Consider the following 15704-nt stretch of genomic DNA (forward strand, 5'->3'; position numbering starts at 1 on the left):
TTGATAGATGACCACTTCAAGTTGGGCATTACTTTCTCTACTACTGCTAGAGCTCCACTGTAAAAGCTCAAGTTTTGGAATCTGCAGCATTCATTCACACATAATTTTCTAAGCTATTTCCTAGTTCCTGAATCACAGCGGTGATGCTGGAAGCATTTGCATTGAGGTTGGCTGCCATGCTCTTCCACATGGCCAGGCAAGAAACTGATATTCTCTTGGGTGTGCCTGGAGAAATCAGCAAGCTTCATAGGATGTTCAGTGATCTCAGCAGAATATTGATCGATGCTGAGAGGAACCACATCTGCAACGGCAATGCTACTGTGGGGAGTTGGGTGAGTGAGCTCCGAGACGCCATGTATGACATGGACAACGTCCTTGACAAGTGGCAGATCCTGCAGTGGGGAAAGGGGCCTTCAACCTCATCTATGTTAGAGTGTTGCAAAATCTCTCTGCTATTCTGTCGTTGCAACCCTGGTGGTACATACAAAACTGGAAGGAAGATCCAAGCACTTAACAAGAGGCTGGAGGGCATTATGCAAAGGAGCAAACACTTTGATTTCATCTCGAAGGTGGTAGGCTCATCCAGGTATCTCGACCACAAGGCTGTTAAATACCATCGAAAATCTGGATCATCGATCGTCCGCTCTGATATTGTTGGAGAGAAGGTTGAGCAAGATACGAGGATGCTCGTGAATTACCTCTTGAGCCAAGTGGATACTCGTGCCACATGTTTGGACATTTCCACAATTGTTGTTAGCATTGCTATCGTTGGCCCTGGTGGTATAGGTAAAACCACTCTAGCTCGTATGATTTTTAATGACAGTGCTGTGGAGGAAATGTTCGACAAGAGGATATGGCTTAGTGTTAACCAGGATGTGGACGAAATTGATGTTCTTCAGAGGGTTTTAGCTGCTCTTGATGGTAAATCTAACCACAGGGGTTCTGTTGGAGACAAGGACCAACTTGAGTGTGCCCTGAAATGTGCAGTGAGACACAAGAAGTTTTTGCTGGTGATGGATGATGTGTGGAGTGATAGCATCTGGAATGAGCTTCTTAGGGTCCCACTTAATGATGGTGCTCCAGGTAGCCAGGTGTTGGTGACTACAAGAAATCATGGAGTCGCATGTAGGATGAAAGCACAAATATTCCACCATATTGACAAGCTAAATCTTGAAGACTGTTGGTCCTTGCTTAAGAAGGTTAGTAGCTCTATACCTGTATATTCCTAGAACTTGATAGTTTATGTGGTCCTCGAGTTTTAAAAAATACTCTACCCTTGAGTAGAAAATTTGCTGTCCAAGATTTTTATTAAGTAGAAAACAAGCGATATATTGGACATCATCTTGACATCTCAGTTAAATTGTTCAGTTATTGCTCTATTTTTTCTTGCAAGTTATTGGCCCAAATCATATGAACTTTCAAGAATTTTCTCTTTATACTGTACAAATTGTGCACTGTATATATCCATTCCATTTTTCAAGCAGGTAGTTTTCAATGATGAGGATAAATCTGATATCGTTGGGTTAGAGGACATTGGTATGGCTATTGTAAAAAGATGTGATGGATTGCCACTTGCAGTTAAGGTTGTTGGAGGACTTCTACTCAGCAGAAGCAGAAGAAGAGGTGCTTGGATGGTCATTCTTGACCACTCTGCTTGGTCATTAATGAGTGATGACCTTAACAATGCAGTCTTCTTGAGCTACGAAGAATTGTCTCCTCCTCTAAAGCAGTGTTTTTTACAATGTTCGCTAATTCCTAAGAGTAAAGTAATTCGGCGTAGAGCTATTGTCCAGATGTGGATTGCCGAAGGTTTTGTAAGAGATGACACTGGTTCTCAGCTACCGGAAGATTTAGGAATAGAGTACTACAAAGAGTTAATCTCAAGGAACCTTTTAGAATATGATACTCAAATCGTGGATAAGTCAGGATGGATCATGCATGATGTTGTTCGCTCCTTTGCACAGTATGTAATGAGAGATGAAGGGTTGCTGGTAAATGAGGGAAATAGCATAAATAGTTCTGTTGGCAAACTGAAGTTCCGCCGCTTATCCGTGTCAAAGAAAGAAGTAGACTCTGCATCTTTACAAAAACAAAAGTCACTGAGAACCTTGATGCTATTTGGGACGACCACAGTTGAGCTAAAGTTTTTACTGAATAAATTTTCTTATTTACGTGTATTACATCTGCAAGATGCAGATATTACTGAACTGCCAGAGTCTGTTTGTGACTTGTATCATTTGAGATACTTGGGACTTGAAGGCACAGGCATAACCACTATCCCACTAGGTATAGGAAATTTGAAATTCCTACAGCATATGGCCCTTAATAGATGTAAAAATGTGATGCTACTACCAGACAGCATTGTGAAGCTGCAACATCTGATGTCACTAGACATAAGAGGAACCAAGATATCCTCAATAGTTAGGGGTTTCGGGAATCTACAAAATTTGGTCCAGTTGTGGGGGTTCCCAACCAACTTACAGGATAACATAGATGGCCAGTGTAGCTTGGGAGAATTGGGGTCTCTGTCAAAACTCAGGTTGCTGAGTATAGAGGGTTTGGAGAAGGCATTTGCAGGTTCTATGGTTTCTGAAGCTAAACTAAGCAGTAAAGTCCACCTCACAGAGTTGGAGCTTAGGTGCAGCAGTGTGTTCAAAGAAAACAATGAGGTGGAAGATAACCTCGGAGAGTATCATACACGAATCGAAGAGGTGTTCGGTGATCTTTGCCCTCCACCTCACATAGAACTATTTTTGCTTACTGGCTACTTTGGACATCAGGTGCCTAAGTGGATGGCAAGGATGGAAGCATTCCAGAACTTAAGGCTGTTGGTGATACGGGATTACCCATGCTGTAAGCAGCTACCATCTGGTTTAGGCCAGATACCCTTCCTTGACTATATTCGGATCCTTCATGCTCCATCAATCGAGTCTATTGGGCATCCATTCCTCCTCCCCTCCTTAGGCTGTGATGCAATTGGCATGGATGAGACATCAGAGATAACAGAAACAAGCACTGGCATGAGGCAACCTTATCATCTTTCTTGTGGTGTTGGTGTTGCATTTCCCAAGCTTAGGGAACTTGTTTTCGACCAGGTGATAGAATGGAGAGAGTGGGATTGGGACGAGCAAGTCCAAGCAATGCCTGTTCTTCAGTCACTTAGAATCGACAGCTGCAAGCTGAGGCGTCTTCCTCCAGGACTTGCATGCCAGACAAGATCCCTTAGAAAGTTGTGCCTGGTGAATATCTTGCACCTAGTCTCTGTCGAGAATTTCCCATCACTTGTTGAGCTTCATTTGAGTCAGAACCCAGAACTTCAGAGGGTCACTAACAATTCAAGCTTGCAAAAGATTGAAATTACAAATTGCCCAGTGCTAGTGATGTTGGAGGATTTGCCAGCACTACAGAGCATGACTTGGGATGACTTGGATGCTGAAACACTCCCAGAATACTTGCGAGAAGTGGAGATAAACAAGTTGGACGTAAAATGCAGCCTAAGATTGCTTCAAATGATATACTTGCGAGATGCCACCTCCGAGTGGGGTAAGATCCAGCATGTCCAACGACTGAATGCTCGCGGAGGCAGACAGCCTGATGGAACATACAAGCACTATGTCCTCTATGCCAAGGCAACATCCTGCTTTGACACGAACCTCACCAGTACCTGCAGATTGCAGGTACATGCACTCAACAAGCTTCGCATCCATTCTTGTTTAGATCTTCATGTCGGATACCTACAGATACATGCCATAGCTGTTCAGGATTTTAAAATCAGTGCATCTTTCTCCTGTAATCTTACTTGCATGCGTGCAGGATGCGTATAATAAGGAGCTGGCACAGGAACAGGGAAATGGAAGAAACATGAGAAATGCATGAATGATTCCAATTTGCAATGGTAAGCCTTTGGGGTTACTAACTTCCTATAGCACCTTGGCACAACATTTCCCGACAAGGGTCATCCGTTTGTTGTTGATGTACAGGTCAAGTTCAGATTGGTGCTTATATTCTCCAAGCTTTCGTAAGGCAGCCTTCAAGTTGAAGCACCGTTGCTACCATCTACTGCTTCCGAACAGAGTTTTTAGGAGCTGGGGATATTGAAGCAAAACGAGTTGGTTGCAGATTGCAGTATGGGTGGCTGGTTACCTTCTTGCGACTGTGATGGTCTTGTTAGCTGACTGACTACAGATAATAGTAATACGTGTTGCTGTAACCATATACTGAAAGCTAATGCATCTGTGCTGACTGTACATTTTTCTTCAATTCCTTGTCAGTACACGCTACATGGCATAGGGAATAAATGGCCAGATTATCATCATTCTGCTTTCTGGAATGCAAACTTCGATCTCCATCTTTGAAAAAGGAAAAAAAAAATGCAATGTGCATGTTTCGGCTATGATGTGTTTCCACATGTGACGAGTCTTTGTTCAGCAGGTAATTTACCATGTCTTTCCAGTAACCTTCCTTCATGTCTCTGCCCATTGTGCCCAACTACTCTGAAGATATTCCTCCTGCAGGTCCCAAGGCTCTGTCAAGAAAACTCCACCCCCCCCCCCCCCCCACCCGGTTCGGGCGCTCAGCTGTCAAGTTCTAGTCTACCGCGGGCCAGAAGAACCGTGGATCAGAAGCTGCATGCAACTAGCCGACCAAGCAAACATACTACCACATGCCAAGACCTTGGTGATTACTCCAAGCAAACATACTACCGAGCTCAGTGCTTTCTTTACCACGTCCAGGGTTCCACTGTAATATCTCACGTTTTGGGTTTCTGCAGAATCTGCACCACTCCTCCACACCCGATCTGCTTAGGCTGATGCCTAGTTTCTGAATTGCAGCAGTGATGCTGGAGGCTCTCACGTACGTCAAGGCTGGCTGGTATGATCTTCCAGATGGCCGGGCAGGAAGCAAATATGCTCTCGCAGATGGTCAGCTCTTCTAGGGACCCTGATGTTGGGGAGAAGATTGCACACGATACAAGATGCTCGTTGGCGTTGATGTTGATGACACTGGTGTCGCTGCAGGTATAGGCCAAACAACTCTGGCTCAGATGATTTTCAAGTTTCATCGATAGCCATTCGATGAGATGGACGATGTGCTGTGCAGAGTGTAGCTGTCAGGGCATTTCTGGAGACAAGGACCTGCTTCAACGCGAACTGAAGCAAGAAGTGAGGCGCGGATTGAATTGAACGTGAACTAAAAAAAAGGCTAAAAAGATTTCCGTTGATTGGCCACTACTTCGTTTGTGTTAGCTTCTTTTCCTTTACTTTTTTTTATGGGTCTTTTCCTTTGCTTTTGGATGCGTGTAGCTTGTTGATTGACCAGACTTGAAAAATCTGATCGGAGGACCCCTAAAAAAAATATGATCGGAGGAAGTAACAAAAGCTACAATCGAACTAAAGGACCCAAATTCCCAGATGAAGCATGCATTTCATAGCTGAATAACCCAAGCCCTAGACATTAAGAAGTCCAAGACACCAGATCCAAGACAATCAGACCCAAGACAATCTCGTGCTAACAGACATTCTCTACACAAATCCCCATCCAGCCAATAGTATGCAAAAGTGCAAAACCGTCCACCGCAGCCCACGGCCCACGGAGCCCATCCTTGTTGCGCCGGCTGTACTCTCCTTCGTAGAGAAGTAACCGGGGAGGAAAGCGTGAGTGGGTGTCTTGCGGCTCGTGAGCTTCCACACTGATCGAGGGTTTAGGGTTTTCTCCTCCCCGAGCCCCCGCTGCCGCCGCCATGGCTGGGGCGGAGGACGAGGACGAGTTCAAGGACGCCTTGGCGGCCGCGGATTCTCCACCTTCCTCGCCGTCGCCCGCCTCCAAGTCCAAGCCCGCCGCTGCTGCTGGGGGCGGCGGCCTCGGGAGGAGGCTGCTCTCCTCCATCCCTATCCCCGCCTCTCTCTCCGCCGCGATCGGCCGGTTCTCCTGCCCCAAGCCGCCGGCGTCCAACGTGGGCCTCGGCCTCCTGCTCCACGGGGGCCTCGCTACACCCGCCGACGGCCGCGGCACCCCTGCTGCCTCCGACGCGGCGCCGGCCATCAGCAGCCCCCACCTGCTCCCGTTGGCTTCTCTACAGCGGCAGCACGGGGAGGATCAGGTTGCTGGGCTTGGCGCAGGTGTGGGGGAGGAGGGTCTAGGGCTAGTACCGGCGGAGGAGCAAGGGCGGCCTACAGCTGAAGGTCGGGAGCAGGAAGATGTTGCTGTTGGTGGGTGCTCTACGAACAGAAATGATTTCTCTTTGCGTGGTCAGGTGGAGGGGGAGCAGTGCCAGGGTGATGAATTGGGGGTGGCCGTGGACGGTTGCATGATCCAAGATCAAGAGGAGGTGGTGGAGCAGGAAGTGCCCCCCGAGGATTGTGCTGCTGTGGTGCAAGATCAGAGTAACAGCACTTCTGTAGAGCAATGTGCCAGTGATGAAACAAGGGCAGTCAAATATGACGATGCTGTGGAAGTAAATGAGCAGGTGACAGACCAAGAAGGTGCTGTTAGCATACTGGATGCAGCTGACGATGGCGGTGCTGTAGGATCGCAAGAGGAGGACGTGGTGGTGGCAGAGCAAGGTGAGGATGTCATTTCTGTACAAGGTCATCTGGAGGTGGTGGAGCAGTGCACTGGTTATCGATTGAGAACCACCACAGGCGATAATGCTGGGCAAGATCAAATTTTGTTGGAGCAAGAAGAGGCAACTGAGTATTACACCGCTCTGGGAGCTGTAGAACATTGCACCAATGATGGGTCAAAAGTTGTGAAGGATGTCAATATCGTGGAAGAAGTGGAGAGGGCGGTGGAACAAGAAGGTCCTCTTGGCATACTGGGTGCAGCCAAGGATGTTGGTGTACTGGATGTAGCCAAGGATGGTGCTCCTGTGGAATCGCAAGAGGAGAATGTGGTGGTCAAAGAGCAAAATGAGGATGTCATTTTTGTACAAGATCAACATAAGGTAGTGGAGCAGTGCACTGGTGATCTATTGATAACAGCCACAGGTGATAATGCTGCACAGGATCAAGATGTGGTGGAGCAAGAAGGGGCAACTGAGTATTACACTGCTGTGGAAGCTGTAGAACAATGCACCATTCATGGATCAAAAGCAGTCAAGGATGGCAATGTTGTGGAAGAAAAGGAGAATGCCGTGGGGCAAGAAGTTGCTGTTGGCATTCTGGATGCAGCTAAGAATTGTTCTACTGTGGAATCGCAAGCGGAGGAGGATGTGGTGGTGGCAGAGCAAAGTGAGTACATCATTTCTGTGCAAAATGAACATAAGGTGGTGGAGCAGTGCACTGGTGATCAATTGAAAGCAACTGCAGATGATAATGCTACCCAATATCAAGGAGTACTTGAGCAAGAAGGGGCAACCGAGTGTTATACTGCTCTGGAAGCTGCAGAAGAATGTGCCAATAATGAAACAAGAGCAGTCAATGATGGCAATGTTGTGGAAGTAAAGGAGAGGCTGGTGAAGCAAGAAGGTGATGTTAGTGTACTGAATGCAGCCGAGGATGACGTCATTGTGGAACCACAAGAGGGTGTGGTGGCAGTAGAGCAGTGTGAGAGTGACATTTCTGTACAAGAACAACATAAGGTGGTGGAGCGACTCACCAGTGGTCTACTGAGAACAACCATGGATGGTAGTGGTGCAGAAGGTCAAGAGGTGGTGGAGCAAGAAGGTTCCGTTGTTGTTAGGGATGCGACAACATATGAAATTGCTGTTGAAGATAGAGAGAAGGAAGTCAAACAATCTGCTTGTGACGAATCAAGAGCAACCAATGATGAAAATGTTGCGGAAGCTAGCAAGAAGATGGTGGATCAAGAAGATGTCATTGACAAACATGGTGTGATCACGGATGTCAGTGGTGTTGAGTTGCTAGAGGAGAATAGCTTAGTGGTTGTAGAGCAAGGTGGGGAGGATATCCCTCTACCAGATGAGGGTAATGTGGTGGAGCAGTACACCAGTGATCAACTGAGAGCAACCATGGATGATAATGCTGCAGAAAACCAAGAGATTGCGGAGCAAGAAGGTGCCATTGTTGAAAGGGTTGTGACCACAGATGGCATTAGTGTTGAAGAGCAAGAGAAGGAAGTAGAGCAATCTGCTGTTGCTGAATCAACAGCATCCAAGGATGAGGATGGTGTCGAAGATAATGAGGGTGTGGTGGTTGCAGAGCAAGATGGGGTTGAGATCTCTGTAGGAGATGTGGGTAATGTGGTGGAGCAATGCATCAGTGATCAACTGAGAGCAACCATGGAAGATAATGCAGTCAAATGCCAAGAGGTGGTGGAGCAAGAAGGTGCCATTTTTGAACGGGTTGCGACCGGAGGTGGCACTACTGTTGAAGATCAAGAGAAGGAAGTCGAGCAATCTGCAGGCAACGAATTAAGAGTAACCAAGGATGAGAATACTGTGGAAGATGCCATTGGCAAACAAGGTGCAACTAAGGATGGCAGTGGTGTGGAGTCACAAGAGGAGGACGTTGTGCTTGGAGAGCAAGGTGGGGATGACATTTCTATACGAGATGAGGGTAATGTGGTGGAGCAATGCACCAGTGATCTACAGAGAACAACCACAGATGATAATGCTGCAGAAGATCCAGAAATGGTGGAGCAAGGAGGTGTTGTTAGCATACTGGGTGCAGCCAAGGTTGACATTGCTGTGGAATCGCGAGAGGACATTGTGGTGGCAGAGCAAGTTGAGGATGGTGTTTCTGTACAAGATCAATATAAGGTGGTGGAGCAATGCACCAGTGATCAACTGAGAACAAGCACAGATCATTTTGCTGCGGAAGATCATGAGGCGGGCAGGGAGAATATTGGTTTATCTACACGATCCCCACAGAGGCCTGGTAAATTGAACTGCCGTTTTTACATGTCAAGCGGGAGCTGCTCATATGGGTCATCATGCCACTTCAATCATCCACAGGTGAAATTGGTCAACTTATTATCTCTTTTGGCTTTTCAGTGTCATCCTTATTCATCTTGTTGATGATATAACAACCAACCATATAATATAATGTCTCCCTCCACTTGACTTGTTCTACATGTGTGCATGCATCTTTGTCCTTCAGTATATATTTTTCTCCATCTGAATTTGAAGGGCATGATATAATTGCTGACAGTATTTGCAGGACGTGTCATATACTGATGTGGACATTAGAAAGTTGGATAATACCTGTTCAGTGCCTTGTTTTTCATTCGATTACCTTGTAATATCTGGGATAATTTTCGTCCTTTTCTTTAATATTGAAATGTCTTTTCATCACTACAGCTCAAAGCAAAACTGGAAGTTTCAAATTTCCCCTCTGAACAAAGAAATCGTGAAGTTGAATTTCTGGAACTGAACCGTGTTGGCCTCCCCATTCGAGAAGTATGGTTTTCCTTTCCCCTATATTCATCTAAGTTTGTTGAGAAACTTATGCTTTGCATTTAAAGCTGCTTAAGCTTAACTTTTTTCTTTGATCAGGGAGCAAGGAAATGTACCTATTACATGCGTAATGGTACGTGCAAATATGGAAAGAAATGTTGTTTTAACCATCCAGAGCAAGTCCTTGATGTTCAACTCCACATGCCAACAGGGTGGGATGATACTAACTTACAATCTTCGCCGCACTCAAAGAAATCAGCTGAATATACAACCATAAATGACATATCATCTGGCTCAGAGATTCTTCCTCCAAACATACTCCGGATGCTTTTACCTCCTCAGAATGAGCTTCCTTGTACAGAAGAAAAAGAAATGAAGGTGCAGAAGGTACATCCATACATCCTTTAGCTATTGATTATTATATCTCATGGTAGATTAAAATATTTATCTTTTCCGTATATTGGAATACTGCAATATTTTTTTGAGAGAGCGGATGTTTCTTTATTTTTCATGTAGCACATCTGCTTGTATATGGATAAAGATTCTTCCAATCTTTAATGGAATTGCGTTTACATTTTTTTAATATTTGTTTTTGTTCCTTTTGGATTTTATCGACCCAAAACCAAGTCATATGACCTAAGAAACCATGTCAGGCTGCTCACATGTATTTTTATGATGGTGATCATACAAACATTGGCACTATGTATCTTCATATATTTGTTGAATCTGGAAAATTAATGTTACTATACTGGATGCTTGAATTGAAATATAGACCTGTACTTTCATTTAAAAAGGCATTATGAATATCTGATATGAGTAACCTGAGGCCTGTCCAAGTTCATTTTCTTAATAGGCTACCACTACCCTTGTATAGTTGTATGCTGCTTCAGTATCGACACACTTTCAGAAAAGAGTTTAGATATTAGTTATGAGAAATTGACACTTGTTTGTTTTCCTTCCCTTGACACTGGTTGACATTTTATACTTTTGCAGAGGCGCGGCTACCCTAAAAGCAGGGTCTATCATGACCTAAATTTGAATTTGATGTAGGGCCTATTTAGTTAAGAACCGCCTTAGGATGTTATGGACTCCGGAAAGGGTAGATGGGTAGGAATTGGACTGAGAAAACTGGGGTAGATTGGTTTCTTAGCAGACAGAGGGAGAGGAAAACTACTGCAGGGAGACAATATCTGGTGTGGGAATATAATCTATTATCTTTTTGAGAAACAGATGGAGATACATGAGGGCATAGAGGGTACAAGGGATCCTTGTGGTCTAATCTTTTGATTAACCAAAATAGATGTCTTCCTACTGAACATGAGCCCATAATAACAATCGCTAAGTAGATACAGTTCCCCTCTGAACAGACTATACAATACTTGAAAGCAAGTACAATTGGAAAAGTTCTCATGTGCTGTACTGTATGCCATGTATAACCCAAGGCCCCTGACATAGTGAATGGACTTTTGGAATTTCTGTGAACCACCTTAGGGACTTGCAGTTTCTTTGTCATATGGATTAGGCATCTGATCCAATTTGTTTTACAATTTTGCATGCTGGTATTAGACCCTTACAGTAGACATGCATCCTTCATATTCAAGTGAAGTAGATTTTTCACTGTTGCAATTTTTGAATGCCACCTGATACTCTTGTGAACTATGGCTATGGCAATGTATTCTTGACAATTTTTTTCTCATCTGCTTCACGTAGGATCCCGATTGGCCATCTGCTTCAGATGATTCTGATGGCTGCTGTTCAGCAGATAGTTCAGATGGGCCTTTGTGCAAGCAGGAACACATGGACTATCCTGAAAGGCCTGAATGCCCTTTCCTTCAGAGATTTGGTAATTGTAAGTTTGCGTCAACATGCCAATATTACCATCCAAAAGACAAATTCCCAAGCAAATACCAACCAAAAGATAAATTCCCAAGTAGATACCATCCAAAAGACAATTTTCAAAGTAGATACCGTTCAAAAAGAGACCCACCACTGGCAGAAGAACTGAAGGCTTATCCTGACAGATCTGGTAAACCTGAATGCCCCTTCTACATGAAAACTGGGTCCTGTAAATTTGGGGCAGACTGTAAATTTCATCACCCAAAGGATTTAACCCCAAGCATGCAGTGGCCAGGAAGTCCAAAAAGTTTAGTTGCTGCTAATGAACACCATCCAGCAGCTAGAATCCCAAGCATACAGGCCCCAGCAAGTCCAGAACGGTCAGTTGCTGCTAACGAACACCATCAAGCAGCTAGAATCGCACTACAGGACCATATGTACCAGCAACAAAAATGTCCTGAGAGACCTGGTCAACCAGATTGCCGGTACTACATGCAATTTGGGAAGTGTAAATTTCAATCAGCGTGTATATTCAATCATCCAAAAGATAGACTTTCAAGTGGGTGGCATCCGGCAGAATGCCCATTCTACATGAAAACTGGGACATGTCAATTTGGATCAGCTTGTGAATTTTCTCATCCCAAAGATCAGAGTTCAAGCACAGGGGTATGTATTTTTTTATTGATGGATAGTTCATTCAGTGGTGGCTCTTTTTTTACATGAACGTCCAGGAGACATATGGTCATTGTATTACAGATATAGATGTTCTTTATTTTCCCTTTTATTTGGCAGTGGTACCTATTGGTAGTTCTTTCATCTTCCCTTTTATTTGGTAGTTCTTTCTTTGAAGCATAGGAAAAGGCATGAGCTAATAACTGAACACACCTTTTCAAATTACCTTACAGGTTCTGATATTCTTTAATTGATTCCAATTATAGTTATACTGATGATTTAATTATCTGCAATGGAGATAAGAAAGCATACACAAGCTTCTGTACTTTTATTCCTGATCAGTTTATGCAAAGAACAAATGTTATTCCCACATGGCCTCTAGGCGTTGTGGAATTAGTGTAATAGTGTTCACAATTTCTGTCACATTGTGATTTCAACAAAAATAAATGGTTTATCATTCCTTTCTGATATCTGAATTGTGGCACTGTGTTGTTTCAGGAAGCAATTGGTGATGATACTGACTATGAGCATGATTTCATCACGAAGTCGGAGAATGTTCTGCAACAACAGGAAAAGACAATATATCCTGAAAGGCCTGGTGAACCCGAGTGTTCTCACTACATGAAGCATGGCTACTGTAAATTTCAGAAGGCGTAAGAAGAGTAGTAGGTTGTTGAGTGTGGCGAGAGCATCAAATGGGATAAGAGCTGCAAATTCCATCATCCGACATACCGTCTTTCAAGGACATAGGTAACCACCTTTATGTGCATCTTTTTTTTTTCTTGGTATTGAATGTTCATATAATTACGGCTTACATCTTTGCGGTTTTGTTTTGTGTGTTAGTTTTGAAATAAATATGCTTTACAGCGTAACAGTTAAGGAAAAAGATGAAACAGCCTAGCCGTCAAATAAATTTTGTGTTTGTGTAGCAAAAAAAAGTATATATGCATGGATCGAATCAATCTTAATTTGTGTCAATTGGGTTACTGTTACCCAAATATTGGCAGCTACCTTAAATCCTTAATTATTGCATGATCATATGGGCACAGCGTCTGTTTAGTTACTATATCATGATGTCCTTTCTGTGTACTGCATATGCTATTTACCTGGAAACTGGCATACAAGAATGGCACCAGGAGTGGGGTTTCTGTGTACTGCATATGATCATACGGCTTTTGGCATTGCTGGTTTGGATCCCTTGTCATGTCTTCTACGCAACGTTGCCCAGATTTAAAGTTGGTCTCCGTTGTGTATTACAATTGAATCATTTGAGGGTGGACTAGTGGTGGCTGATGTTTGCACAGCACATAACCTGCTGCAACTGACATATGGAAACTAGTTATTTCGTATCACCGTAGCTTTCACTTGTCTAGCCCCCCCACCCCCCCCCCCCCCCCCCCCGCCCCCCCCCCCCCCCCCCCCACACACACACAAGCACGCACGTGCGCACACCTTGTTTGCTTAACCAGGTTTTTTGCTTGCCTTGTTTGCAGGACAATTTCGCCACTACCACTTCTGTAGCTGACTCAGGTGGGGGTATGACTGGCTGTGGCTGATGAATGGAGCAAGTTCTGATGATGGAACAGAAATGCTTGTAGGGACGTAGCTTGAACCCTAGTCTTCCTCGGTGAAGGGATCGATTTTATTCATGTTTATGTCGAATTCCTGTCCTATTCGTCGTTCTCGTACCAGATGTGAACTGCCTGGTGGCTCCCAATGCTCAGTCACTCATATGCCATTTAACTTTGATGCGACCTCGGTTGCGAACTACACACTCGGCATGTAGCTCTGCATGCCTGCACTGACCGAAGATTGTTATTATGGCCAGATTAATATATTGGACCATCTTTTGTAACGTGCGACCACCTATCGTTTTGTTTGTCGTTCGCGATCTTTGTTGTTTCGTGTGATGGTTGCCGCCAGCCTGCTGGTCAAAACTCAAAACTGTGAATAGTGGTTGAGCTGCTTGTATGTTCTCACCGGTCGATCGATTGATCCTGCTAGCACGGAGTCTTCGTGCACGTGTTGAAGGCTTGAGGTTCTTTCTGGCCTAGATTGTGCTGTGCGCGATATTTTTGATTCGATCTGATTGATTCGAAGTGGTGAATGTTGCCGAAACTTGTCAAGGTTCTACAATGTTGGCTTCTGGTGATGGACACAGTTCTCTGCTGATCAAAGCGTCGGCGTGCTGCTAGGCATGCTTGCTCGTGTTCTGGAGTTGAGGGCTTCAGGCCCCATCCGTGGTCACAGGTCTGCCCGCCCTTCACAGATATTTTCCTCTCGAGAAATTAAAGCCTCAGCTCGTGCGGTATTATGTCCATGTTAGGTGTCGTTTGATTTTTTAAGTTCCTGTTACATCGAATATTTAGATGTCAATTTGAATGTTTAGATGCGAATTTTATATAAAACTAATTGCATTAGTTATAATTAGGGTTCAAGCGGATCTATTAAGTATAATTAATGCACAGATGGATACTGTAGCAATTAGTGGTAAAATTATAGATTAATTTGGCTTAATAGATTCGTCTCGTGATTAAGTCATGATTTATAAAATTAGTTTTGTAATAAATTTATATTTATTATTTTTAAATGATGTGTAAACATGTGATGTGATTGAATTTTTTACTTAAACTGAAAAAACCAAACGAGGTCTTAAAAAATCATGACTCTAAGGAATGTCAGGCCGGTGTCATAAAAAAAACTCACATGCAACTGCTAAGAGCAAGACTTATAATTTAGCATGTTGCTGGCTAAATGCAAGTGCCATATCATACATAGCCAACAAAATAGCTAGCTCATACAATAGCTTGGCTAAGAGAAGTATAGTGAAGCACACTCAGCTGACGAAATAACTGACCACGTCATCCAAATCTGAGGTGGAGGAGAGATAAAGTTGGAGAGAGAATAGCACGGGCGACTGATGATACGCTCGCTTGAAGCAGCAGAACCGAGACAAAAAGCTTTCTCCCAGCTTTGCATGCCACTGAGCTAGCGGCTCCTTCTCTCCCATTGGCTACCAGAACATGCAAACATAATTCTTGCAGCCAACTTTTGTGTCAGCCCACTATATGAAACGATTTTCTCAAAGACTTAAAGTGACATGGCACCTCATCTCGCCAGCTGCCGGCGAAACCACTGGCCATGCTCAGAATAGCTGTAATGAAAAAGTAAAGTAGTTAATGCTTGTCGTGTGCATATAAATCTTTTGTGGTCTGTATCTCTGTAGCCATTCAACAAAGAGCGTAATATATGAACCATACAAACAAAACTCATCCAGCCATTGAGCCTAATGCGGCGCAGGGGATCACGTGGAGGAAGAAAACGCCAGCCTGTCCGCTTGTAGTGGGCTGGGAGCGAGCGTTTCTGCCTCGAGCTTGACGTTTCAGCCCGGTTGGGAACGGAGCGCCGGCTGCCTTCTATTTCCTTCTCTCTCTCTCCGCCAGCAAGGAGTTTTTTTTGCTGACGTGGATTCCTCCCAGCCGGCTAAATAGGTATCATAATACTTTCTCTAACCGTTTGAGGTCAGGCGGTAATGTTTCCATAAGGGAAGAAGGTCACACGGTCACACCTGTCAAGAAAGCAGCTAGCCAGCTAATACAAGAGGATCCCACGAGAAGAGGAAACAAGCGAGAAGATGCCATCTACACGCAGAAGGCAGAACATGTCACACTGGCGGGCAAGATTACTGGAGCAGACTCCGAACGTTGGCCCCTTGAACTTCGCTAACTGGCTCGGGCCTGCAACGCAAACGCAGAACATGAGCAAGAAGCCGGTGGTTGCTAGTGGGTTAACGTCGCCATCGTTGTCGCTGTTACACCGAGGTACACGTCGGTAGGCACGT

The 15704-nt window shown here is 44.4% G+C and overlaps 2 protein-coding genes and 1 long non-coding RNA gene across 5 annotated transcripts; all 3 read left to right on the forward strand.

The window, feature by feature from the left end:
- Positions 1-4393, forward strand: LOC120648296 (disease resistance protein RGA2-like). 2 transcript variants are annotated; one of them, XR_005664877.1, is made up of 5 exons: positions 1-1199; positions 1485-3677; positions 3814-3895; positions 3981-4191; positions 4272-4393. XR_005664877.1 is itself a non-coding variant. In XM_039925018.1 (4 exons), exons 1-3 carry the CDS (start codon positions 144-146, stop codon positions 3874-3876), a joined length of 3312 nt encoding a protein of 1103 aa, XP_039780952.1. In that variant the 5' UTR covers positions 1-143; the 3' UTR covers positions 3877-3895; positions 3981-4393. The 2 variants fall into 2 exon arrangements, 1 of the variants encoding a protein (XP_039780952.1); XM_039925018.1 differs by having other exon boundaries at positions 3981-4393.
- Positions 4394-4566: 173 nt separating this feature from the next.
- LOC120648297 lies at positions 4567-5214 on the forward strand. The gene is made up of 3 exons (XR_005664878.1): positions 4567-4742; positions 4833-5018; positions 5101-5214. It is a non-coding gene; the product is annotated as an uncharacterized LOC120648297 (long non-coding RNA).
- Positions 5215-5667: 453 nt separating this feature from the next.
- LOC120648298 lies at positions 5668-13728 on the forward strand. Of its 2 annotated transcripts, XM_039925020.1 has the most exons (8): positions 5674-8914; positions 9260-9358; positions 9455-9488; positions 9567-9742; positions 11066-11857; positions 12362-12514; positions 12569-12613; positions 13357-13728. In XM_039925020.1, the coding sequence occupies exons 1-7, from the start codon at positions 5741-5743 to the stop codon at positions 12611-12613; spliced, it is 4473 nt and encodes a 1490-aa protein (XP_039780954.1). In that variant the 5' UTR covers positions 5674-5740; the 3' UTR covers positions 13357-13728. The 2 variants fall into 2 exon arrangements, with proteins under 2 accessions (XP_039780953.1, XP_039780954.1); XM_039925019.1 differs by having other exon boundaries at positions 5668-8914; positions 9455-9742.
- The last annotated feature ends 1976 nt before the right edge of the window (positions 13729-15704 follow it).

Source organism: Panicum virgatum, chromosome 9K, assembly GCF_016808335.1.
Source record: "Panicum virgatum strain AP13 chromosome 9K, P.virgatum_v5, whole genome shotgun sequence".
Lineage (NCBI taxonomy): Eukaryota > Viridiplantae > Streptophyta > Magnoliopsida > Poales > Poaceae > Panicum > Panicum virgatum.

Excerpts from the sequence above, each read along its gene's own strand:
- LOC120648296 (XM_039925018.1), top strand. The coding sequence starts at position 144 with ATGCTGGAAGCATTTGCATTGAGGTTGGCTGCCATGCTCTTCCACATG. Across the intron at positions 1,200-1,484 it reads GTTGGTCCTTGCTTAAGAAG|GTAGTTTTCAATGATGAGGA; the intron begins GTTAGTAGCTCT and ends TTTTTCAAGCAG. Across the intron at positions 3,678-3,813 it reads CCAGTACCTGCAGATTGCAG|GATGCGTATAATAAGGAGCT; the intron begins GTACATGCACTC and ends GCATGCGTGCAG.
- LOC120648298 (XM_039925019.1), top strand. The coding sequence starts at position 5,741 with ATGGCTGGGGCGGAGGACGAGGACGAGTTCAAGGACGCCTTGGCGGCC. Across the intron at positions 8,915-9,259 it reads GCCACTTCAATCATCCACAG|CTCAAAGCAAAACTGGAAGT; the intron begins GTGAAATTGGTC and ends TCATCACTACAG. Across the intron at positions 9,359-9,454 it reads TTGGCCTCCCCATTCGAGAA|GGAGCAAGGAAATGTACCTA; the intron begins GTATGGTTTTCC and ends TTCTTTGATCAG.